This window comes from Clavelina lepadiformis, chromosome 8 (assembly GCF_947623445.1).
Source record: "Clavelina lepadiformis chromosome 8, kaClaLepa1.1, whole genome shotgun sequence".
NCBI lineage: Eukaryota > Metazoa > Chordata > Ascidiacea > Aplousobranchia > Clavelinidae > Clavelina > Clavelina lepadiformis.
In genome coordinates, this window is record NC_135247.1 from 15,642,256 (window position 1) to 15,668,182 (window position 25,927).

A 25,927-nucleotide genomic window follows, 5' to 3' on the forward strand; every position below is an offset into this window, starting at 1 on the left:
AGATTTGCCAAGCTGACGTTTGTTCAGGTTATTTAAAGGAGCGAAAGATTTAAAGTTAAGTGATAAAAGTACTTCAACTATTACTTCAACATATATAGGCTTCGAATACGTCTTCTCTATAGCCATCACGTTAATATTTTGCAGGGACTTTTAAAAGGTTGCTAAGCTGGCCATTTTTCCTATTTAATTACACAGAATGCTGTTGCTTGAAGCCTATTTACAGCCTACTGTGCTGTAGCCTATATGCCCTATTACACATTAATATCACAAATGTTGAAACATAAACGTTATTATTTCAGAATAGGCAAAAATAAGGGTTTTATTGCGTGTTTCACAAGTTGCAGCAGTTTTGGTTTAAAAAATGCGTTGTGTAATCCTCTTAAGCATAGTTTTATTTTTGGTTGGATTGGTTTCAAGCGAGGGCGCTGGAGAGTCATTATTGGTCGGTGCTTTCAATGTTCAGATATTTGGAAAAAGCAAGATCAAAAAAGATGACGTCATCGGTGTTCTGACCAAGGTGACATCAAGTTGTTGTATTTTAACTTGACTTTGAGTTGCTTAAAGATTTTATTTAAAGTTTGTAATTTCTTGCCATACATTTATCAGAATTGACAACAAAGTTGATGGCTGCAATGTAAGGAACTGTCATGACTATATTCGTTCACGTTAAAAATGTCTATTTATTTTGTTTGTTTAGTTAAGCAACAAACCCAGTGCTAAAGTTAAAAAATGATTTTTTAATTTTTGTTGCTTTCTTTTGTTCTCGAAGGTTCTTTCAAGGTACGATCTGGTGCTCGTACAAGAAATACGGGATTCAAGTGAAACCTCGTTTCCCGAATTGGTAAACCAGTTAAATTCTGAATATGACGATCTGTATGAATACGAGATTAGCGGGAGAGTCGGTAGGACGTCTTCAAAAGAGCAATATGGGTTTATTTACAGGTTCGTCGATAGACAGAGACGCCATTATTTTTATATGGGTTGTTTGCAAATCGATAAAACTCGCAGGTAGTAATTCTTATCTAGCATATGGTTAATTAGCTTTTACGTATATTGACTCTATGGCCCAACAGAAATTTCAGTATTTCTGACAGGAGTAGGCTTTTAAAAAAGCGAAATGATGAGAAATTACTTGGTAGAGCGCTTATTTTGCTTATGTAGAATCATTTTTGCCTCCCTGGACTCATTAATACAAGACACAATAGCACATCTGTATTTTTAACACCTTGTAAACGGCAACTATTCAAAAAAGCACTTACCTGTCCAGTGTATGGATTCGCTACAACTTTTTTAAAATCGTTGTTTAAAAATCTCATATTTTTGTACAAATGTATGTGGTAAAATAAAAAAGCAGGCCATAGGATGACACCATAAAGTTAACTTTTATTTTTAATTTCCCAATACAAGCTGCATTTGTTTTAAAGTTATAGTTGCTAACCTATTTCATCGCGTCCCATCTGGAACTTATTCACAGTTTTCGAGGACCACCAACAAAACTTGTTTTAAACTACATGATCGTAACTTTTATAAACCTATAATTGCCACGTATTATGTAGTCTACAATATATTAGATGCTCTTGCAAATTATTGCGTCATAATACGCAGAATCAGCGTGTTTGTTGTTGTTCAAAGAATTATTAGTAGATGTAAACGAGAGGTTATAAAACATTTGCACATTTCTGATTGAGGAAAAGTTTTTCAAGCTTGAAATTTGTCTCCATTTTTTCTGCACCAACTGTTTTTGCCAAACTTGCACGAGTAGTAGTAAGCCTACCGCCAAAACTTTTTTAGCACTTTTTGGACTTCTATACGTAAACCTATAGCTCACCGTCAGTGGTACACGTGCCACAGGTCGGAAACCACTGTAGTTTATAGTTTCAAAACAAAGCGCTCTTTTTGGAACAGTTTGAAGCACATGAAACAGTACAGCATACATTAGACTTTAATAATTAGAGTGATGAAAAGATTTCACTAATGTTTTTCAAGGAAAGACAAGTTGGAAGTCAAAAGCATGTACCAAGTTGCCGACGAACTTGACCTTTTCGAACGGGAACCATTTATTGTTAGGTTTGGTCGGATTGATAACGCGGGTATGTACATACTTTCTCTATACGAATGAATAAAACTATCAGTTACAGATAAGGTACATATGTTTCTAATTCCGCTCTCTCTAAGGCTAAGAGAGTCTAAATTAGTCTAAGCCAGGGGTGGGCAACATACGGCCCGCGGGCCGGACCCGGCCCGCGACGGGATTTTGAGCGGCCCGCAGACAGTTCAGCAGTTCAGTTTAGCAGTTCAGTTTTGACTTCAGCAGCTATTGAAGTACATTATTTGTTAATAAATTCATTAAATACTGTTTTTGGTCTCTATGCTTAAAACTTAAAGTTTACATTAAATACGATTTATTCCTTGCATAGGTGGATAAATACACGATTAATGTATCGATTCAGGAATCCGGCCCGCCAAGTAGTTTATTTTCTCATATCAGGCCCGCCGACCAAAAAAGTTGCCCGCCCCTGGTCTAAGCCCTTGCAAAGTATGTAAGGCGGGTCGCATGGGTTTATTTATATTCAATGTTTTTCTTCAGGTTTGCTTTCGGAGTTTACCTTCATTGCATTGCATGCTAAACCAGACGATGCAATCGCTGAAATGAATAATTTGGTTGAGGTTTATGACGAAGCCAGACGCCATTATGGTCCGGTAAGTTGTTTAACAGGCTTCCTCAACTTTTAATTGGAGGCTCGATTGGACTTTTTTCACGTTTTAAAATTAGCGCATCGTTTTTTGTCTACTAGCTAAATGAAAAAAATGTCTACAATGTATTTATTGTATTAAAGAAATGCATAATCGACTTGAAGTGTTTTCAATAAAAAAGTTAATGTTTGATATACTGTATTTATAGGATGCTATAATCGCCGGTGACCTAAACGCCGACTGTAGTTACGTGTGCGAGTCTTGCTGGAATGAAGTCCAACTTCGAAAAGATCCGCGATTTCGCTGGATTATTTCCGATGATGCCGACACATCGGTAAGCAGAAACAGCTGCGCCTATGACAGGTAAGATTATGGAAATATCGCCTTTGTTTTATGTTATTTGATGGATTAGCTCGGATGAAAACATAACTTTGAACATATACGCCTCTTACAAACAATGTTTCATTTTTTTCAATTAAAACTAAAGTACAAGTTGTCTTATGGACTTTGTCGTTATACACATAGAATAACTATTCTCCACCATGAGATGTAAAATACTTTCTATAGGATAATCTTAGCTGGTGAAGAGCTTCAGAAAAACGGGTACTGTAGCAATGTATTCCGTTACGGTGAAGAATATAAATTGGAAGAAGAGTTGGTAAGAGAAATTTACGAAAAACATTACAATCTTGAAACAAATTTACATTTATTAGTTTGAAATAACATATGTGCTTGAAGACGAAAGGTTGGTTGATGGGTTTGTACTGTTTTGGGTTAAACAAACTCATGTATCATTTATTGCTGCGTTGCTTTCAATCAGTAAGAAAATATGTAAAATTTGCAATAAAATAGCAATGGCGCCGGAATTATTACTGGCAATAAACTTTCATTTCTTTGACAACCTATAAAAGATGGATTCCAAAATAAACGTTCTTGAGAAACATTGCATTGAAAATTGAATTATTTATCGTGCTGTGCAAATAGGTGGCAGATGTCAGCGACCATTTTCCGGTTGAATTTACAATAAACTGACTCTAAACTGAAGCTGGGAAGTGCTGGGAAGAGTTAAACAACGTCTCGACAACATCCTTTCTGGTCGAGCCAAACAGGATGCACAAAAATATATTAGATTTTTCATTGTTTGTCAAATCGCTATTGTCATTGTTCACAATCTGGCAAAAAATCTGTGGGTGTTTCATTTATTGTCATGACGTCGTGTTATAAGGTCAGAAAATTTCTACACCATCGCGATGTCGCAAGTATCATCAATTTACGACTTTCTGTCACTCAAATGAACGTAGTCTTATCTTGTCTCATCTTCTAGTCAATACGGACTGTTGTGATAAATAGGAACCAAAATCTTTGTATATGTTGCACTTAGCAAAATTGTGTTTTCCTGTTATTTTTGACAATCTATTATAATTGTTATTTGATTTTATAAATACATGTACAACAATATATTCGTCACTACATTTAAAAAAGTTTATACAGGACCAACATATTTGTTTGCAAATACTTGTTTTACTTGCTGTTATGGTATTCTTGCAAAAGTAATTTATTGCAATAAAACAAATGCTGTGAACTGCAAAAAATGCAAAAAGCCACTAAAAGAAGTTGATTGTGTAATCATGTTGGAGACAAACCAAGTTCTCTCAGTAATAAAAAAATAACTAATTCATCGATAGGCACAGGCACCTAGTTGTTCAAAGGAAGAAAAACTTAATGAAAAAGTTGATATAGATATTTTGAGTTATGTTGAAGTTAGAGTTAGGTTACGTTTAGGTTACTAAGTGACAACATGAAGTTATATAAGTGAACAAGGAGGTGTAATAAATAACATTAAATATAATTTTAATTTTGGCGAATTAGTCGTGACAACAAATCGTGAAATTACATCAAGAGCTCCGATGTTATTAAGTCGTTAAGTCATTTTTTTTTATTAACAAAGTTATAAAAAGGTCGTTTAACAAACAAATATCGCATTTTGATATCACTCTCCGTTTCGAATAATTAAAATCGCTTCCTTTACATTTATAACCGCTTTTAAGATAAATGATTGATACAGTGTGATATTTCTTCTTAATAATTATACAGATTTAAATGGAAATCGATGAAGCTTTTAACCCTCCTGAGATAAAATAAATAGCGCATAATTATGATCGTATGATTTTTTGTTTTGGAGACGACAAATAGGAAAATATTATGATCAATAAATTTACGTAAGATGCAGACAAAGGTGCATTAAAAGTGTTGCTACAGCATCATACTAAAAATCTTTTTCCCTAAGTAAGCTCTGTTTGGATAAGAAACTCTTTGAGATCCATTGCAATTACTTTCTATGGTAATTTTAATTATAGGAGGTCAGATTTACGACGGATGTGTGAATTTAACGCAGATACGACTGGACAAAATGGTTTCAACACATTAAGTATTGATTTGGTGCAACAAAGAAAAATCTATCTCTATGAAGACTGCATAAGAAATGTCCCAAAATGTTCATTTTATGTCCAATTGGTTGGTTATTAATTTTTTTAATTTTCCCGTAAATTACTATTGCAATATTTGGATGATACGACTATATGCAAATTATGAACTCTCTGTAAAAAATTTGCTTTCATGTTAAGAACAAAAAATTATTACAGCTATCAAGCTTCTGGCTATCTTTCAAAGGGAAACATTTTGAATAATTGTTTTGTAACAATGCCCTGTTTATTTTGATTGTTTTCGCTGATATCAAGTGAATTTAATGTCATTTTTATGTTTTATCATCTATTACTTCAATAATATTTCAATTGCAAATGTATGTCAAAAATTTCAAAATATCGCCAACGCCGACTGTTGTTGGAAACATTTCAGCAAAACTGTGCAATGGAATTGTTGTTAAAATTAAAATTTATTGCGCCGCTGAGGGAGCGAGTGACGTTTATCAATGGGACAAGAGCAAACTGAGAACCTTCTAATGGGCTGACAAAAAGTGCAAGTACTTCCATAAAAAAGGTGTCAAATAATGAGCGGAACAGCAGTAAGAAATGACGGAGCATGTTTAATTCTTAAAAAGTCAGACTAGCAAATGGGCATAAAAAAGCATTAAAATAAATGGATGGGTGAAAGAAAAGCTATTAGATATTCGTATATATAGTTTTCTTTAAATAACTTTTTATCTAACAGCACATCCCGTTGCTCTTATTTATGCGCAAGTTTATGTAACATTTGTGTGTTAACGAATAAAACTAATTTTAAATGATGATACAATATAATCGTATACCATATGGGCTTAAAACCAGAACGATCCATAATATAATCGAAATTAATAGAAGGGTTCATTTTTTTCTTCTGAGTCGTTAAAAAGCAGATCCTGATAAAAGCAGCCAATGGAATATGTTGTCAGCAGTTATATCTCTCTCTTGTGAAGAAACCTGATGTTTTTGGAAAAGTATCAAATTTAACTATAAGCAGAAATAAGAATAGCAGAGAGAGTGCAAGATTGTTTTCTGTGCATTGCGTGCTTTACATTTATAAAATTTTGCTGTTGTTTAAGTAAAAACTAAAATGCAAGGTTTATTTTCCAACTTAAAATTAGACGTAAATTTTAAAGGTTTGCTTTACTTTACCTTTGTATTGACATTTATAGCAAACGTTTTAACTACAATCGTATCTTGGATAAGTTGTTTGATACAGCAATATGAAAACAGGATTGTTATTAGCTCTTTTTTGTGTGATTGCCTTGTCCTTGGAAACCGAAGCTCTGTCACACTATTCTATCTGCCGGAACGCATGCAGCTACTGTTCAGGTGTTCTTCTGGGAGGAAAAAGAGATTTTGAATGTAAGTGAACGACTTAGGATTGTATGCTACAACATCCTTTTAATATTTCTTTGCCAAATTGAAAAGTGCGTTTGCAGTTCAAAGTCGCTGTGCTGTGTAAAAGAGCGCCAGTCATTTTAAATGTTCCACATCGTCAGCTACAAAATGTGAAGAAATTTTAGATGTTGAATAACTGAAGATTTGTTGAATTATTTTCTAATTGTAAAATTTCCTGTGGCGTCTCTCCTTTTATAACAATACTTAAAGAATTTATATAGGAATCTGTGTTATGCAAGTTATATCCCTTATGAATTGCCTACCGTAGGACGTTTAATTCATGACCTAAGAAATTTTTTAATTTTGATGATAAAGGTATGGATGTGAAGTAATATGTTTTTATAATTTACGAGTATCAAGTTCAATATACTTATAAATTATTCATCAATATTACTGGGCGAAAAGCTTTTAATTAAATTGGATTTAATAATCCAAAACCACGAAAAGCTAAACTAATTGATTATGTCAACTATGAATTAAAATGTAACAGTACATATCATCATCCTTCCTTTAAATATTTTACAGTCTTGTAAAGTTATAACTTAGTATTCCAAGTAATAATAAAAGTGATCGTATGATTATATTTGCAGTACTTCCCACCAGTAAAAAAAAACTAAATTCAAACCAACAGTTATCCCGCTTTTTCTAAAGTTGATGAAATTGTTTGTTTGCCAACACTCAAACATTTATTACGAAAACGTTTTTCACAAGCTCGCGAATTTTGCAAAACTTGAAAGAAACCTTAACTTTTCTTGACTCTATAATAAAGAAATTTTCATAGATGGACCATTTCTTGATCAGTCTGTTAATACAAACTGTAAACACTGAAATAAGAAACCACAAATACCAAAACCAACAGCAACAAATACTTTCTTTATTGTGTATTACACTTGAATAATTTTTTGACAAAAATACATGCTTGTTTGCTTTTATGCAGATGACGACGACTCCGGTGTCGCGATGATGAAAAGAGGGTTTTGGGAAGTCTGTGTGCGATGCCGAGACGTCTGTTTGGTTTAAACGTCGTTGTTAACTTTTAGCTTTTGTGTCAGTCAGAAACACTGCTTTCCTGTAATAATAAAGTACGCTTAAAAGCAAAAAGTGCCTTATATGTTTATGATGGATATATTGGTGAAGCGAAACACTTTAAAGGCATTCTATTTGCTATTCATGAAGTATACAATGTGCATGTATTTCATCATGTTCAAACCCTCGTGTTTGGCATATATAGCGTAACATCATGTAAAAGTTTTGGTCATTAAGTATTGCAAGAAAACAAAGGTAAAAGATAAAGGAGCTTTAATTAAACTGTCATCATCCACCGATAGCCAACGTAGGTAAAACTGCTAAAAATTCCAATCAGACTCGGAACTAAGTTATTACAGTTTAATTGAAATATAAACGTTTGTTTGGAAGAATTCTCTAAGCTATGTTGCAAATAAACTCGGATAAGTACAAAACCCTTTAGGTATACAGGCAATATGTTGCTGTATTACTATGCAGCCAGAATTATAGCAGTCAAAGCATGCAGGCAAACTCACGGTAAAACATTTATTCGCGACATGAAAAGTTTACTAAATACTTTTGCAAGCTGGCTGTGACTTTTAATGTTGTAAATAAATGTTTTGTTATGAATCTATATCTGCTTTATGGTTATTGTAATTGCATTGGCTGCTTGATATTTAAAGTTCACTCTTTCAGTTCAAACTCTTTCGGTTCAAACTCTTTCAGTTCAAACTCTTTCAGTTCAAACTCTTTCTAACTTATACTGCAGTAACGTCATCCGCCTACAAACGTCAGTATCGGGAAAGATGTTCTTTTTTGTATGCATATAACGTCGCACTAATATAATAACATCATTTGCATATATGCATAAAAAATAGACTCGTAGTTCTATTATTTTAAAAGAAGCCTAAATTTGCTAAACATTTAAATCAGATTTGAAATTAACTTGATAGATTCTTTGAAGTATAATTATTTGTTTGCACTATACCTCATTTGTCTGCAGCAACTGTTCAGGCGTCTAATTGCGTGAAAAGAAAATTTTTTAATGTAGCCCAAGCCTGCATAAGTGGTTGACAATATCGTGGCAATAAGTGGCTTATACTTTATTTTCGTTAAAATTAAAATTTTTGTTGAACTATATTGAAATTCTTGCAGCTCTCTTTTTGTTTAAGGCCTGGTATGTTGAATTGTAAAATTTTGAAAACATTTGAGTTACAACAACTACACGAAAACTAACTGAATTACTTCTATATTACGTCTTATTTATTAACAATAGTCTCTGCTATCCGTCACGAATCAGAAAAGCTTCTTATCGAAGAGGTGCAAAACTGGCACCTATGGAAAGTGGGCGTCAGTACTCGACGGAATATAACGCCTTTCGATTTTTTATTGACCCTCAGGAAGCAGCGCCAAGGGCGAAAACACGAACCGAATCGTAACGGTACAAGAGTGACGAATTAATGCCATCAAGTAGTTTATGCTATTGATCTCTGTATGATAACTTCTTGCACGCTTCATCAAGTTCGACCATTAAAAAACTTTTAATTATTCGGTTATATCAGAAAACCCGGCTAACATGTCCACTTCTATCTATGCAATGGGCTAATGAAAGTGATAATGATGAAAATGAGCTTTTCTGTAAATCAAAGCCAAAACAATTTGCAAGCACAATGGTCACCAAGAAATCAAATGGCAGATTCAGAGGACACAACTCGTGTAAGATTTAATACGCCTTGAAAAAAGTCTTGTAAAGCAATATTATGCACACCTTACATGGGCTTAAAGGCTCATGCTCAATGATTGCAATATTATATTATGAAAGCATTTGGGAAATCACCATACAGTATTTGTTGATAGCTGTGTCATTTTCAGTATACCGTAAAGAGCAAGGATTACCACATAGTCCCACTAGACGACACCAACATCGTAAAACTGCTCATAGCAACAAACATATAATATAACCCATTTCAAAGAACCTTCTACTCTATAAGCTTATACGTAAAGTTATAAAATTAAGCATTACTCTTTTATGGAATGTAACACAAAACATAAGTGAGTTAACGGGCAGTAGACAGTACAGTTAACCGCACATAGGTTATAGGGACGTCCCAACTTCAAAAGGTTTGAATTTGCGAGAATACGAATTATACCATTTCGGTATTAGTACGAATTCCAAACGAATCAGCTAACTTTGCTCAACGCCCTCAATTCAACATACCTGATGAGTAGGGCAACCAAAAGTCAATATGGTCAATTTTTTTTAACCTTCCCAGAATGTTATCAAACAAGCACAAAACAAATTTCAGCTTTGTACGACGTGTGGTATAGAAGTTATTAGGTCAAATAAAGTCAAAATGTTACGTTAGGTCAAAATACGGTCAAATTGTTTCTTTAGGTCTTTTTTTTAGGTCAAAATCTATTAAACTTGTAATTTTGTAACCATTTTGTAATATTATTCTTCCGTTTTTCGCAAGCAAAAGCTTGCTTCATCAGGTGTATACTAATAAATAAAGAACCGAAAGGAGCATATCCGGATTTACGATCGGACGTTTCACAATTTTTTTTCGGGAGTTACCCTTGGGACTTAAATGTGGTAGCCATGGGAGTTAAAACGAAATGTTTGTCGTAGCAAGCTTTTTTAAGGAGATATCAGCTAGCTGAATTACATGGAAGATAGCTACAATTTATTAAAAGATCACTTTTAGTAAACTTTTTAGTTTATGTCGGTGCATGACGTTATAAGCGAAACCTGCTCTACAGTACTAGGCAAGACTAGACTAGCAATATGCTGTTGGTTAATAATTATTTTCGAAAAATGAGGCCTTATTGTATGAAGAGTATGAGATCTGTTGAAAATAATTGTTAACAAGTTATAATAAGTTTACTCATTCCCGCGGTTGTGACTGCAGTTATGGAGAATACCCTATTGCACTCTTCACGGCGGCTTTTGCCATTTTATGTACATCACTGCAAAAACATGAAGCAAAGCGTTATGAAATTGCGACGCTCAGTTGCTCGCAATAAAGTAGACCTCGACAAACAACTGTTGTTTGCTTTACTTTAAAGGTAAACGATTTAGCCATACAGTATGGCGAAACTCAAACAACTGAACTAATGTGAATTTACTGTTGTTGCACATTGACAAAGGATTTCGAATTTTAAAGAGGAACCGATCTTTCGATCATGCTCTTAGCGCGTGTTCATTGCGTGCTATTCACGGACATCTTATAATAAAAGGGAATAAAGTCCAAATTTATTCAAGCGTCGAAAGTCTTGATATAATAATCGATATTACAAAGATTTGACAAGATGTAAGGCTTTTATTTTAAATCGATTAATTATAAAAAGGTCGAAATTTTAAACTTATGTAATTCTAGAACATGCCTGATATCATTATATCGTATCTCTATCTCAAACGATATAATGTTATTCAGTTATCAAAATCAACTTGCTCTTGATCGAATCAAAGCTGCTTAAAAATGTGAAGCCTCCTTTTATGGTAATTTTTTTAACATTTTTTTTCGATGAACATGTCCAAAATTTTGAAAACGCATTGCTTTTTGTGCATGTTTTCCAAGCAAATTTCCAAAAGAAATGAAAAATATTTTAAGACTTTAAACAGTCGATCAAAAATCAATCATTTGTACAACCAAAAAGTAAGTTCAAAATTACTGTTTAGGTTTAAAAATTCCCATAAACTTGTATTTAAAATATCTGGTAGCTCGGAATATTTATCATGGATATATGATAAATAAAGTCCTAAATATATCCAATACATAAAGCATCAGATGTAGGAGTTTAGGGTTGCCATACCGTCCGGAAAATTCCGGACATGTCCGGAATGTAGGGTTAAATTTTGCGTCCGGGAGGAATTTAAAAAAATGCTCAAATGTCCGGAATTTTATGATGGGCGTTTTGGGGGAATTATAATTGCGGGAATAATCCTGTAAATCAGGGGTGTCCAACACGTGGCACGCGACGTGTCTGACCTAGACCCTAGCCTAGAGATCACCATAGCCTAACCCTAGCCTAGAGATCACCAGAGGTCAAATCAGAAATAGTCCAATAGCCTAGTGAATTCACGACACTATGTTCAAAAATCCACTCCGGTATACAATGGATAGGCAAAGCATTGCTACTGTGACGTCATATTGACAGACAATGTGTTCATACCTCATTTTTAAAAACCGCTAGTGGGCACTAAAGAGTGTCCGGATTTTAGGCCACGAAAATATGGTAACCCTAATGTAGGTGTCACTGGCAGGTAACAAGATTGAATGTCTAAATTCTGCGAGTAAAGCCAACATGATTTGCGCCATTAAATGTGGCAACAATGTTAACACAGGCCCAAAAAAATGAACATAGTTAAATTTTTTGCGTTAAGGCAAGAAACTGATGCACAATTATAAAATTGTGATATATAAAATCTTTATTCTCGTCGACTTCATTAAAATATTAAACCTTTTTCGTATTATTCTATACTTTATGTTTTACGTTAAAACAATCACCGTATTAATGCAATATGCTATATAAAAATTTTCGATCTTTTTTGATTTTTTCGATCTCTTTTGCAATAATGTCACTAAAGAGAATTTTGCTTTATTGAATTGTTGTGTACAAATCGGATAATAAGCAACAAGTTGCAATCAAATATAGGACACTTGAATATGTTGCGGTACATATATCAGTTAAAAGATGTAACAGGGTAGGCTATAGGGCTCAAATATATAAATGTAACAAGTTTCTGTTGAGTGCAACAGTTCCATAGCCTCTTTGGGTTGCTACAATGTGTTTGGTTGTTTGTAATGATCCATGAAGTGATGGTATAGCCAGGCCCAGAGGCGTAGTAGGAGACTTAAAAATATTTGGGGACTTACAAAGAGTGGGTATTAAGCAAACGCGCCAACACATGTGTCTAGAATCGTATTAACTCGAGTCACATTTTGGAAAGACTTGATTTGACTCTAATTCTATTCCATGAAATTTCAAGTCGCCTGCAAAAAATCGTAAATGTGATCTACTTTAGCCTACAACACTATAAGCCTACATAGCAACTTCCCGCGCTCGTTCAGGCTAAAATTTCGCTCGACCTGGTATTTGGTCGTCAAGAATTTCTAAATGAACTATTCCGCACAGTCATGCTAGGGCTACGCATTTTACGTCATAATGGGTGGACAGATTAGTATAGAAAATTTCACGACACCGAATCTCCGGGTGTTTTGCAAACCGGTTCTTGGAATTTTAATGACTTGTGCGAACCGGTTGTTAACAACCCTATGTATATGCCTATGTTATATCGTCCCCGGGTAAATTTGCTAGTGAGAGAACCGGATGTTAAAGTATTTGAATCTCACCACTACGCGAAACCCTACCGGTATATCATAGGCCTATATCTTACATTTTATGTTTCCCAGTCTACGCTATGCAGTAAGGCTAATGTAGCCTAGGGTCTATCGGCGGTATTGGGGCCACATTTTTTCTTTGCGATTTAAAGTTCATGTTAAATACGTTTGCCTGGCTAGAGAAAAAAATTTTCATCATTTTGTGCAGAATTTAAACTACAGTACTTTTTTACTATAATTTTATATTATTTTCTGTTGATGCAAAAACGGAGCAAAAAGATTTCTTCCAAGACTACTTTTTCCGGGTAATTGCGGACACTCCTTGCAAATGCAGCCACACATCTCCATAAATGCGTCCGCATTTCCCTGCTTTTGCGGAAGTATTTTTATGAAGAATTTAGCGTTTTACAGTATTGCGGTTTGTTGTGTGCAAGACTGAAGAAGAACATTGGAGTTAAAAGCAATGCAAAATAAATTGTTTTTATTTATTGATTCATCGAATAACCTTATAATAAATATTTGTATGTATAAATATTGTAATAATAAGGGAGAAGAATATTCGGGTAACTTGGTTTGTGTAAAACGATGCGCAACCACTACGATTCGTTTTTACTTTTGCATTTATGTAATGGATGGGTCAAGTTTTATAGCCTGATGTATACTTCCTTGATCTTCATAACTTTGCAGAATTTGATTTCTCAATGTTTTATGATCATGTGATAGGTCTTCAAAATATAGAGGTGTTACACCTTCGTTGCGTAATAATTTTGGTCTTACTTAAATGTTAACAATGGTGGACTTTATCTCTATAGATGTTGGTACATTGATGATTCATCGATACCGGTATGCGGCCCTGTGGACAATAATTAGTCTACACCCCAGTAACTTCAACATAGGCCTAGCTTAGATAGGTTTACTTTAAGTCTAGCCTTTGAAGTCAGTTAGTGCATTAGGCCTATACTATTAACATTCGAGTTAGACAGAAATGAGTTTAGCAAAAACAAAGTTACCAATTTTGATGTGGGTGAGGATCAAATTAAATGACGACCACCAACCAGTAATTTAACTCTTAACCCCATCGAAATTGGTAGTTTACTTTTCATGAAATCATCTTATTGATATTTTAGAGTAAACTGACAAGGTGTGGTGGTGTACAAGTATTTAAAAATTATCAGCGAACAAGATTTTTTCATATTTTACATGGTCATTGGTGTTTACTGGTCTTCATGTAAGATTGAATAATTGTTTTGCACTAATTTCAAATTTTTTGATCCTTTAATTTTTGTATTTTTCTTTTTTCGGACATAGGCTATTAAAAAAAATATTTGCCCAAATTGAAATTTTTGCTCGTTGACTTTACTTTTATAAAGCTAGTGAACAGTCTGCTTGACGGGTAGCTTATGCGGTGAAAAAGATACCGTAACTTCACGGACGCAAATGATTGGGCTACCGGGTTTTTATGTGTAAAACAATTATTAATTTATTCACTTACAATGCTAATTGTAATTGTAAGCTAATTGTAATCACAGTGCTAATTTCATAGGCCAAATCTTCAACCACTTCATGATTGAAATAATTTGTTTATGTGTACCTGACATTTTCCGGTGATGCGTGAAAAAACTTTGCAAAATAAAGCTGAATTTACTAATAAAAAATTGTCCAAAATATGATACAAATCATCTAATATCTATGTAAAAAACCCAACAATCAGAAAATGGCAAACTCAGCACTAGCATGGGTAAAACTGAAAAAATTTTTTTTCATACAATGACAGAATTTACGTAGGCTGGCTCTATTCAGAGTCCACTGCAAAAACGTTACAATTACTTAAAAAATTGTAACTAAATGACGCAGGTTAAAAGTGTTAAATGCAGGATGAAATTCTGCATGTGATGGTATAAATTTTGTTGTTGCACATTAAGTATATCTTATTTTATTTGGATTTGAATCAGCCAGATAGTGGTTTGTTGTAAACTGGCTACCTCACCCTAGGCTGCGAATTGAAATAAATGCAATTTTTCAACTTAAAATCATGTTTTTTCGCCAAAATCTAAAACAAATTAAAACTAATCCCCTCTGTCCCAAATGCTCACTTCTCATGACTAAATTAGATTAACAGTAAATTTAAACAAATAAAAAGTACGAACCCCATCATTAACCACTACACCACTGCATTGCTTTCTTCCCCTCATCCGAAATGAGAGTTATAAAGTTATCAGCAAACATCTGCCTGTCACCGTATTGTGATTCAGCAACTTTGGTAAACGTAAACACCGTTTAAACAGTCACTTCGTTCAATGTCTGCACGCTGCCAACAGTAGCCTCAGATTGCCTATCTGCATAAAGAATATACCCTTTCTGAACGAAATTATTGCGATGATTTTTTTCTATTGACTACACTCAACAATGGGGATTGTTAGCCCACTTAAATTCTTTTTTAAAATACAAGCATATTGGAAGCGCATTGAATTGTGAAGCTTTTGCTCAGGTAAATAACATATGAATTCTTGTACGTGATAAAAAAATGGGTCTAGTGCAGAAGTGCACAAAAAAATAATGTCACAGTTAAACTAGCTGAGGTCTAATGTGCAAAGGGATAGCATTTCTACACTTGACTCCAAAAAAATTTGAAATAATTTTGTTTTGTTCTTACTTTGCAGTGGTTTGAATCCAACGCACTGGACTTGTTCCCAAAGTGGAAAGTGTAGCAGCTTCACACACGAGGTTCCTTAACTTGCACGACAAATTTCTTTAACTTCACACCGACTCATAATAAACAAACAAAAAAATCTGGTTGTTTGAGTGCCAATTTACAATAAATAAACAAAGAATTAAGATGTTGGGACACACCATCTTGCCAAAACTTGTATCTTATGCATAATTTGACGTCAAAAACTAAACGCAAGTTAAATTTTTTAGTATTTTTCAACAGAATCAATAGCTGGCTTCCTTCAACTAGGTTATTAAAGTTTTCGCTTGAAGGTGTAACTGTATTGATATAAACAGTGTATTTTGAATTCAAGATCGGAGGATGATAATCATTGACTTGGTGGCAGTTTTTAAAAGCATTTGGCTTTCTGTTTTCTGTGTGATCTGGACAAAAATATGCAATCAATACAAGAACTGCAAGCGTAGCTTAGTACTTCTTAAACTATATGGAGATAAGGTGAGAGAATTTTATCAACGACACATAAGATATTCTAAGCAATATGAAAACTCATTTCGGTCACCAGAATTTTTTTTCGTGGACTCAAATTCTTTTTGGGACTCGTATTCTTTCTGCTGTAAACCAAACATTAGCAGTTTTTCAAGTTCTACAAATGCATCAAAGTTGAAGTATGAAAATGTTCATATATGTGATCAGTCACTTTATGCTACAAACATTACAAAGCTAATTCATGTTTTGCCTAAAATTGATGGGAACAGTGTGACTTCTTTAAATAGTATTAACCGGTGCCAAAAGTATGAACCGGCATATAAACAGAATTCTCCTGGAAGGCAGAAATATGATGAATTGGACAAAACAATATATGCACAAAATGATTTAAAAGAAGATAAACTGTTTTACACAGAAGACTGTGAATGTATGAAAAATTATTATCCTCCGAATGGCTTATCAGGTTAGTTGGTTATCTTATAAATATACACAATATACAGTATTTGTGTGGAGCATGAAAAGTGATAATGAACAAAGATGTTATATCAGTACTCTCAGAGGAATGAGTTTTGTTAGTGGTGGAATGCTATAATTGTGTCCACATTAATACATATGTAATGCTGGTGCAGTCTATATAAAATATAGTCTTTAGAGATATATTGAGATCTGGTAATTTAGCAAAACCAGCTGCGCTACCTTAATGCTACGATGACTTTCCTGATAAGGAAGATCTTTTAACTGCTTTACTGCATTAATTTTTACAAACTGTAACAACAACAAATTATGCTATGAAGAAGCAATGACAAATTATGCTAGTTTTAGTTAACGGTAGCTAAAATGGCTTTCACTTAGCATATACGTATTTATATATATGTATATAGATATATAGTACTGTGTTTGTTTTAGCCACGCATTAAATGCATAGAACCTCTATGAAAAAGACAGTTTAAATAAGCAACAATGTATCAATGTTAAAGATTGACTATAGTGCATAAATATATTTTGTGTAACTGGATATATTTTGTTTTTGAATTAATTAGTCTAAAATTTTCTGGTTATGTATATTATTATTATGTATGTTGCGATTTGATGCCATTTTGACATGCTCATTGGAGTTTGTTGTCATTTAGGAGTTGTACGTAATGACGACGTTTGTTGAAGTAAAGAAAAATTGAGATTTTTTTGCCTAAAACAATGATTTCTGACCCTTATGCAAATTGATTTGAAAATTTCGGTTAAAGCCAATCTGAATTCAGCCAACAGCTCAGCTGTAGCCTGCCTTAGCGTACAGTCTTGGTACTATGCGAAGTAAAACACAGTACACATCAAGTTACCACTAACTTGCCTGACTTTTGACTTAAATCTATAATTTTACAAAAACAGCTTTTATACTCAAAAAACATAGCATGATATTGCCCGAAGCTTTAGCAGTTTGAATAATATTTTGGTCATGCAAATCAACATGACAGTGCCCAAGAAAGATAATAATTGTTTGTAAATGCTAAGTTTTTATTTTTATTAAAAAGATTGAAGCACTTGTAATAGGCATGTCCAAATTTTTGAGCTGTTCAAGATATAACTGTTTTTAAGTAACTTGCCAATGACATGAAACAGGTTTTTAGGCCAAAAACAGTATAAATTGTCCAATTTTGGCTTAGGTCCAAATCGGAGATTTATGCCCAAAAAATGTTATTCGTTATCACAGAAGACGATATGCTAATTTTTTAATATAACATCAAGTTGTAAATCTGCTTGACAATGAGCAGAGAGGGTTAGCTTTACTTTGTACTGTAGCGGTGATGATGAAAATTGTATTTACATATATGTAATGTAGGTAGCGGCATTTCTTGTTTAGGTTTTTGTCTTAGAATATTCGATCAACATTTGTTTCTCCTAATTGTGTTGTTTGCCTTTCAGGTGATCCTAAACATGAATCTTTTCGTCTTGCTTCATTTCGAACTTTTCCAGACACCATTCCAGCAAATCCAAACATGTTGGCCAGAACAGGGTTTTTCTATATTGGGGATGATGATCTTGTAAAATGTTTTTCTTGTTCCAACGTTGTCTCTGCTTGCAAATCCAGCACGCCTTTTGATCCTTCCATGCACAGGTTTGTAAAATCCTGAGGAAATGAGTAAACTTTTCAGAACAATGCAAAATTACACTATCGTGTGAATGAAATACACGTGTATTATGGGGAAAAACTATGGATTTAAACTATAGACCAGAGTCGAATAACCTTTTTGACCTGAATACCACATTGAATGTTGCATTTTTACAGTTGAGCCAGGTCATAAGAATTTATGACACTTACAATTAATTGCTTCAAAATGCCCATTTTGTTTTATGAAAACAACAGAATGTGCACCTTGTGGAAGTCGTGGTGAACAAAACATTTGTTTGTGAAAGAAATCCTTTTTTTCTGGGTTTTCTAAGAGAATTACGAAAATTAGACTCGGATAATATAAAATATATATATCTTATATGTGTTGTAAGAATTTGTTTTTGAATGATGTGCATTAAATGTGTTTCAAATTAAACACCTATCGGAATACAGTCGGGCTTCATTTTTCCCAAACCCAATAAAAACAAAATCCCTGCTATCTGCCCTGCTATCATATGCTGCTTACTTCCAGGTTCCATTATAAGCATTGCGAAAAAACTATGGTACTTTGAAAAAATAAAACCTGCCAAAGCATAAATGCGATGATCAACTGATTGAATCAAGCACATGAAGACAGAAAAATAATTGGAATAAAACTTGCTGAATGCCGGATGGTTCACTACTGTGTCAGCTAGTAATCTGCTTGCGCTGTCCTGAAAATGTCAATCTGAAAGTAATGATGATTGATAATTCACCAAATTTGGAAACAAGATTTTACATTATGACATGCAAATGCAGTTGGATTTTTGGAAATTTGCAGAAAAGACAACGATAGGTTTTATTTAACTATATCTCGAGCAAGTATCTCTTTTCCGAGACCACGACTATGCTCATTTTTTTATTCAAGAGTGTCAGTATAGACGGTGTTTAATTTTTCATTAAAAAGTGTGTACGTCGCTATATTTAGACAAGCGCTGCCCAGCTCTAATTTCATAATTAGTACTTTCATGAATTCAACGAACTCGTTACGAATCCGAGTCTTTTTCGATATGTAACATACCTAATATGCATTCCTAAACATGGAACAATAGCTATCAAGGATTGTGGTTGAAAACTGGCATGTAAAATGTGTTATAATGTTCCATATTATCCCTTTAATATTTTAGTTGTTGATTTTTGCTTTTGTAAGCCTATGTCACATGTGACTTCATACGATCTTAGTAACTGTATGCAGCATATCTTTAAAGCTAGTAAAGAGTGAAGAATTCATAAGCATTCATATTCATTCAATTCATATAGCAATAATTAATGAACCATATGCAAAATTCACAATTCATTTATACTGTAAATTTATTTCAAATTACAAGCTGATGTATGCAAATTCTTGCTGATGTTTTTTGTTTCTTTTGTAAAAGCATTCAGTAGCTCTTCCTTTAAACATTTTGGCAGGGTATTTTATTTCAATCGCCCGGTAAATATTTTTACAACTTATTAAATTTTACAACATAACTTTTTTATAACATTTTAAAACTCACCATATTTGATTTTTATATGTGTGGTTTTGTGAGCAATGTAAACACAATAACGTTCGTTATTTCTTGACGAATTGGTATTGTATGTGTTATTGCCTGGTTTGGTATGTTCAAACAGTGAAATAATAGGTATGCAGTTATTTTTTCCCTTCCCGGAATACTTAGATAGGTTTTTTACTGTAACATTGTTAGAACATTAACAAGAAATATTGGTTTATATATTTGTGTATTGCATCGCCACACATTTCGTGAGTAGTTACTACTACTAGTATAGTACTACTCACTCACTGTATGATGAAGCTTATCTAGATGATAAGTAGTGTTATTATGTGTTGTTGCCATCAGCTCCTTTTTTCTTTTTTGGCTAATGTTGACTGGTAATAACTGCAACATCGACACGTTCCAGTTTTTTGCGTCAGGATTTTCAAAGTTTTTAAAACCACTCTGGAAAGGAAAAAGAAGCTTTCATAATGTTCAGTCGAAATAAAATGTGTGCCATAAAGAATATGCCAATGGACAATAGTTGGATTCTCTATGAAAATATAACATTATTAATGGTACTGTTGCAACACTTCTTTCTGTGTCATAAAATTCTTTAAACAGACGTATTGCTAATAGTGTAGTAAAAATCTTCAAAGGATTAGCAGCAAATACTTACATAGCAAATAACCATAAAAATACCTTTAAGCACTAAAAATATACCAAGCAAATGTGATTAGAAAAGGTATTTGCCCTGTTACAACTTAAATCCTTACTAACATTCTGTTTTTATGTGAGTTGTTTTTGCATGAAACATTTTTATGTATGTTTTTTTTTGGTTAGAGATGATTGTGCATTTATGAAAGCAAAAGGAGGATGTGGAAATGTCCGCATTGATCAACCTGATGCACGTGCACATATTGCTCCAGGAGTGGCTCAACCTGCCGGCGATCTTTTTAAAACTTCTTCACGAAACGTTGAGTATGTTTCTACAAATTTTTCCAATTAAAGCAATTAAACAACCTGTGTTTTATAGTAAATGTTAACCCGAGTTTCATGCGCTCTGTCGTCAGCTCAACTTCCTATCAAGCTGCGCTGCCTGTCCATGGTGCAAGTTTCGATCCTCCTTTTTCTCCGCAACATCAAGAAATTACTCCAACTCCTTTAAACAAGCCACTTGCGAATGTTATTTACCCCAATCACCTTCGTCTCCTTCGCAGTCTCAATCTTTGCCACGAGGTTGATCGCACAAAAACATTTCGCAATGGTTGGCCACAAATTCCACCACGGCCAGATGCTAGACTTATGGCTCGCGCTGGATTCTTTTTCCTTGGAAACCTTGACAGGGTCCAGTGCTTCTCATGTGGTGGGGTTTTAAGGAATTGGAGGGGTGATGATGACCCTCGATCTGAACACCTCACCCATTTTTCCAACTGCAAGATGGCAAAGGGACAGGAAACAAAAAATGTGCCAGATAATACTCCTCTACCACAGGTTAGATGCATGGAGTTTTTTTTTCAAGTTTATTTTTAATGATTAATTTAAAACATTTTTTGTTGATGTTAATCCAGTCAAAGGTATCAGTTTTTGTCATGTAACAGTGCAAAATAACGGGCTAAGAATTAATTTTGTTTTGTGTTACTGGGTTATATTGTTGAGTTCAACAGGGGCCGTTTCAAGTTCTTTTCAATATACCGTTCTTAATAACATTTCTAGGTGAAGGTTCCGAGCCATGTCAACTTTCCACTGAGTGAGGAGGAGAAAAGAAATCTGCAAATTATGTTTCCATGTTCAGATCCAGTAACTCCTCGGATGAAGATGTTGCATGTTCGTGTTCAGACTTTTAAAAACTGGGTGTACACGGTAGCAAGCGCTTATTCCATCGCAGAAGCAGGATTTTTTAGTTTAAGTAAGTTTTAAACATGGGCCCCATTCTTGATTTCTCGGTGGATAAGAAATTAAGCTTCCCTGTTGTCCAGGATCAATGCCACTAATGAGTGTAAAGTGGCCAGTTGCTTTTCTCAACCGCATTTTGCCTTTTTCGTTTGGCGCTATATGTACTCATGTTTTAAAATTTCTACAATGTGGGATTCAAGCCTGGCTCTAGCTATTTCCAGGCAAATGCCCAAACCACAGGCTTTTCTAGTCATACAGAATCTAGCCTGTTAAACTGTTTCCATGTTTGATTATTTGAGATCCACTGACTTATCGGCATTGATTTGTTGGAGTTGTCACCAAAGTTAAAACATCGTTCTATCGTTGTAGATGTAAATGATAAGGTTAAGTGCCACTATTGCAACGGAGGTTTGCAAAATTGGCAGCGGAACGATGAACCATGGGAGGAGCATGCCAAATGGTATCCGACTTGCGAGTTTCTTTTACAACAGCGAGGGCCAGATTATGTTCATTCTATAGTGTCTAGATTTCCAAACATACACCGTCCTACTTTAAGAGCACCTGGCAGAGATGTGCCTCCTTCGCAATATTCGCAGAGGTGTGTTGGTTATGTATGAGATGTGCACGCCTTTATAAATATAAGGCGTGTGGTTGCATCCTGAAAAAGATTGCTTTAAACTGCCTATAATAAAAAAAATGGTTGTTATCACAGTAAAGCTACTGCTGCCATGTAGTTACGTTTATCTTCTCTTCAGCTATTCGAATGTACCCTCAACTTCATGCGCCCCCCAAATTATTGACCCTCAAATACAGATAGAGAAGGAAAGGGAACTCTTAAAGGAAGCAATGGAATCGGATATAGCTCAGACTGTAATCGGTAAAATGTTCAGCAGTGTTTTTCAATTTGTAACATTCTAAAAAATTTGGGAAAATCGTAATGCCTGAAAGCTTACGTCTGCATGGTAATACAAGGAGTGAACTGTAATTTCAAGATATGGGGTATGACGAGAAGTTAATTGAAGAAATCATAAAGGATTACATAGAGGAGCACGGCAAGCCTTATGAATCAGCTGCAACTTTAATGGATGCAACCCTTCAATATGAAGAAAAAATGGAAGAAGAAAAGAAGCAACGTGAAAGAAGAGAACTGGAGCAGATGAAACTTGCTGCACAAACAAATATTAAGCAGGTATATTTAAACAGGCAATTTTGTATTCCTTCTATTGTAACTTACGGCGATTTAATGTTTAGTTTATGTCTTAAACTAAAGGAATTTTGAAAAAGGCTTAGTAAAAAATTCTTTGATGGCTCAGATTTGCAGGTTACTATGTGTTATTGATTCTTTTAAGTACAAATAATACTACCTGAAGCAATCCATTTGTATGGCCAATGCTCATTTACTTACAAACAGCTAACTGCGTTTTTTCAGCCAATGGACGTTTCAACGACTGAAGGAAATTTTGAACAGAGTTTTCAGGAGCTGCCAGGACAGGTAAATGTGGTATTTTGAGTACAAATTTTGAGTGCGAACACTTAAAACTCCCTGACCTAACGTTTGCATAATTGGTATCAGTGCCATCTGGTCACAACAGCAGTATCATGTTTATTGTTTGTAGTTCTTGAAATAACGATCTAGTTTCCCTATACAACAGGCGCTTGTTGCAAACGCAGCTCAACTCCATGATTCAACATTAAGTCGATTCCCTGAAGACAAAGAAATGGTTGATGAAGCAGAACTGGAGAGAAAACTTGAACAGCTTATAGACGAGCGAATTTGCAAGGTTTTGATTACTTACTGCTTTTGATTTTTTTCTTGTTGCGTAGCTTAGTTACTGCAATGTTAAGGTAGGTCCTGGTGTACCCTACAACGATCAACATTCCAATATATCATGTAACGTTTGCTTTTTGGCGAACCCAGTGTAGCACCTAAGTGGAAACAAGTGGCAATGTAGAAATCAACACAACGAGTGAAGAGTTGACTTACTTATTTTCATAAAGAAATAATAGCAATCAACGTGTTAGTTGCAACAAACAAATTCCTACTATTTTTTGATTCCCGTTATAGTAATTCGAATTTTAAATCATTTCATTTTCACTCTGATGATAGACTGTGCTCTTGAGTATTCTCCAAAACATGACTGTTGTTTGTAAATAAACACTGTATAATGATATATATATATGCTTCTGCACTCGTTTACTGGTTGCAACATTTTGTTAGAAACACCCTCATCACTACCCAAACCATCCCGTTTAAATTGTTTTTCTTTGTTGTCTGGAAAAGTTTATGCTTCATCTCAACAGACATGACCGATTTGATGAAAAATCTTTATCATATGTCCAGGTTTGCCTCGACAAAGAGGCTGACGTTGTCTTCATTCCGTGCGGCCATATCTGCTGCTGCATAGAATGTACTCACGCTTTACGAACTTGTCCCATTTGTCGTGAGAAAATTGAAAAGGCTTTGCGGACGTATATGTCGTGAATGTTTGCGAAGGAAAATCTCGGTGATTTATTTTTTTCGTGGACCCACTTCATCTCTCAGCTTTAATCTGACTGTATGTTTAACCGCCTTTACAGTTTTTCATATGAAAAATATTTTTCTAATTGTTACCACGCTATTGTACCAGTGGTCGTAATTTCGTTGTGTCTTTACTTTTTTAACTGGTTTAGTTGTAAAGTTGGTGTTGAATGAGGTTTACCAAGTGAGTACCGTAAATTGAAGTGCACCGTACATTTCATTTGGGCGCACTTCAGAGAGGGCTTTTAATTCCAAGGTTTCTAACCTATACCTGGCGTGTAAAGCCCCTCATGCACATCTTCCGCCACAAACGTTTTGCGTCATGGACAAAGCGACTGTTTACGACCACTACAGTACATGAATATCATCCAAGTTATTTGCGTTGCCGTTCACATTCACATGCGCAGTGAAAAATTTCCTTGTGATAGTAAATGGATACATTCAACACTTTGCACTATAAATGTGTAGGGTGGCCCATTGATATCGCTTTTTTTTGTGATATTTTTAAATTTTTGCTTCAATTTTTATTTCAATTTTCATTTTGATTTTGCTTTTCGTTTGAAACAAAAAAAAGATTGCAAAACTAGTTTTTTCTTTGCTAATAACCAATGACAACAAACAAACGGCCGCTTTTGACGTAAACGACGTTTACTGATTTTAGCCCCATGGTCGGGGCTCTCCTGCGTAGTCTGATCGACAAAGGCAAGACAACTTTTGTACATTTATCCAAACCCTGTTAATTGTCGCCCGCTTGCCAGATGCATTGGTTAAGTAATTCCCGCGGGCACACGTATCATAATAAACATGATAACAACTAACCTTATGGCAAAATACGACTTTTTGCATCTGGTTTCGTTTTGTTTGTTAATTATTCTTTAAGGACGCGGAAATTCAGCACAGTCGCAAATTTCTATGGCTCACGGTGCTGTCGCCCAAGTCAGGTACTACACGTGCCCATGTCACAGTGATGAAAGCTTTACGTTACCGTTCGGCGTTGTGATTTTATTGCGTTATGTTCGTTTTTATTTTCTTGAAAAGTCTTTTCCGAAATTACCATTCAAGGTTAGAAGCCAACACGAGACGCTGACAGTTGTACATAATTTGACCGCGTTTCCGCCAAAGAATTGTGTAAGACTCCGACTGTATTCTTCTGCTTATTACTCCTACTGTCATATCAATTCTATCATTTCAGAACAAGGGGTAAAGGGGCCTTACACGCCGGGAGCGTATACGGTACTTCGTTATTAGCGGCGTGGTATTTTTTAATCAACCGTATACCTGAAGGACAAGTTCTAAAAGTACTGTAGTTCAGGTTTTCGGTTGATTCAAAACTCTATTTCGCTGCGTAACGAATCGATCATGTTGGTTTAAATGGACTATTCCAATTTCTTATGATGAATGTGTTTGTATTGCAATTGGTGAGTTCAGCAGGTTAACGAACATGTTTTTGATTAAGTTTGGCTTAATTGCGTTGTGTATAAAGTTATGATTATTTAGTAGGGAACTTACTGTCTCGTTTAAAGATATTTTTGCTTGTAGTTTTGTTGTGCTTTTTAGTTTTTTGTGTTTAATTTGTTAATGACTTTTAATTTGTATTTCAAGTTATTAAACAATTTACAGCCACTTGATGTCGTTGGTAACAAAATGCAAATTCAGTACTGTAAAGAATTCTTTGGTGTTGAATTAAGCTGTGACCACCACGCATCCCATTGTAAGCGATTACTACTTGATCAATACATGTAGCTACTTTGGTAACTATCTACCAGATAACAATCCTGTGATTGATAATTATTTACGAAAGGAATGCAACTTACAATTATTACCGACTTTATTTTAAAGA

The 25,927-nt window shown here is 34.5% G+C and overlaps 2 protein-coding genes and 1 long non-coding RNA gene across 4 annotated transcripts; all 3 read left to right on the top strand.

The window, feature by feature from the left end:
• The first annotated feature begins 311 nt into the window (after nucleotides 1-311).
• Nucleotides 312-4,284, top strand: LOC143468926 (deoxyribonuclease-1-like). The gene is made up of 7 exons (XM_076966410.1): nucleotides 312-517; nucleotides 770-942; nucleotides 1,987-2,090; nucleotides 2,588-2,700; nucleotides 2,903-3,057; nucleotides 3,262-3,352; nucleotides 3,679-4,284. The coding sequence occupies exons 1-7, from the start codon at nucleotides 362-364 to the stop codon at nucleotides 3,724-3,726; spliced, it is 840 nt and encodes a 279-aa protein (XP_076822525.1). The 5' UTR covers nucleotides 312-361; the 3' UTR covers nucleotides 3,727-4,284.
• A 1,201-nt stretch (nucleotides 4,285-5,485) lies between these two features.
• LOC143468284 (uncharacterized) lies at nucleotides 5,486-7,816 on the top strand. The gene is made up of 2 exons (XR_013118985.1): nucleotides 5,486-6,518; nucleotides 7,492-7,816. It is a non-coding gene; the product is annotated as an uncharacterized LOC143468284 (long non-coding RNA).
• Nucleotides 7,817-13,921: 6,105 nt separating this feature from the next.
• Nucleotides 13,922-25,710, top strand: LOC143468283 (baculoviral IAP repeat-containing protein 7-like). 2 transcript variants are annotated; one of them, XM_076965401.1, is made up of 12 exons: nucleotides 13,922-16,067; nucleotides 16,386-16,521; nucleotides 17,976-18,168; nucleotides 20,517-20,654; nucleotides 20,747-21,167; nucleotides 21,390-21,582; nucleotides 21,939-22,167; nucleotides 22,325-22,446; nucleotides 22,562-22,758; nucleotides 22,999-23,061; nucleotides 23,222-23,350; nucleotides 23,911-25,710. In XM_076965401.1, exons 1-12 carry the CDS (start codon nucleotides 15,933-15,935, stop codon nucleotides 24,049-24,051), a joined length of 2,097 nt encoding a protein of 698 aa, XP_076821516.1. In that variant the 5' UTR covers nucleotides 13,922-15,932; the 3' UTR covers nucleotides 24,052-25,710. The 2 variants fall into 2 exon arrangements, with proteins under 2 accessions (XP_076821516.1, XP_076821513.1); XM_076965398.1 differs by having other exon boundaries at nucleotides 13,925-15,389; nucleotides 15,562-16,521.
• Nucleotides 25,711-25,927: the final 217 nt, after the last annotated feature.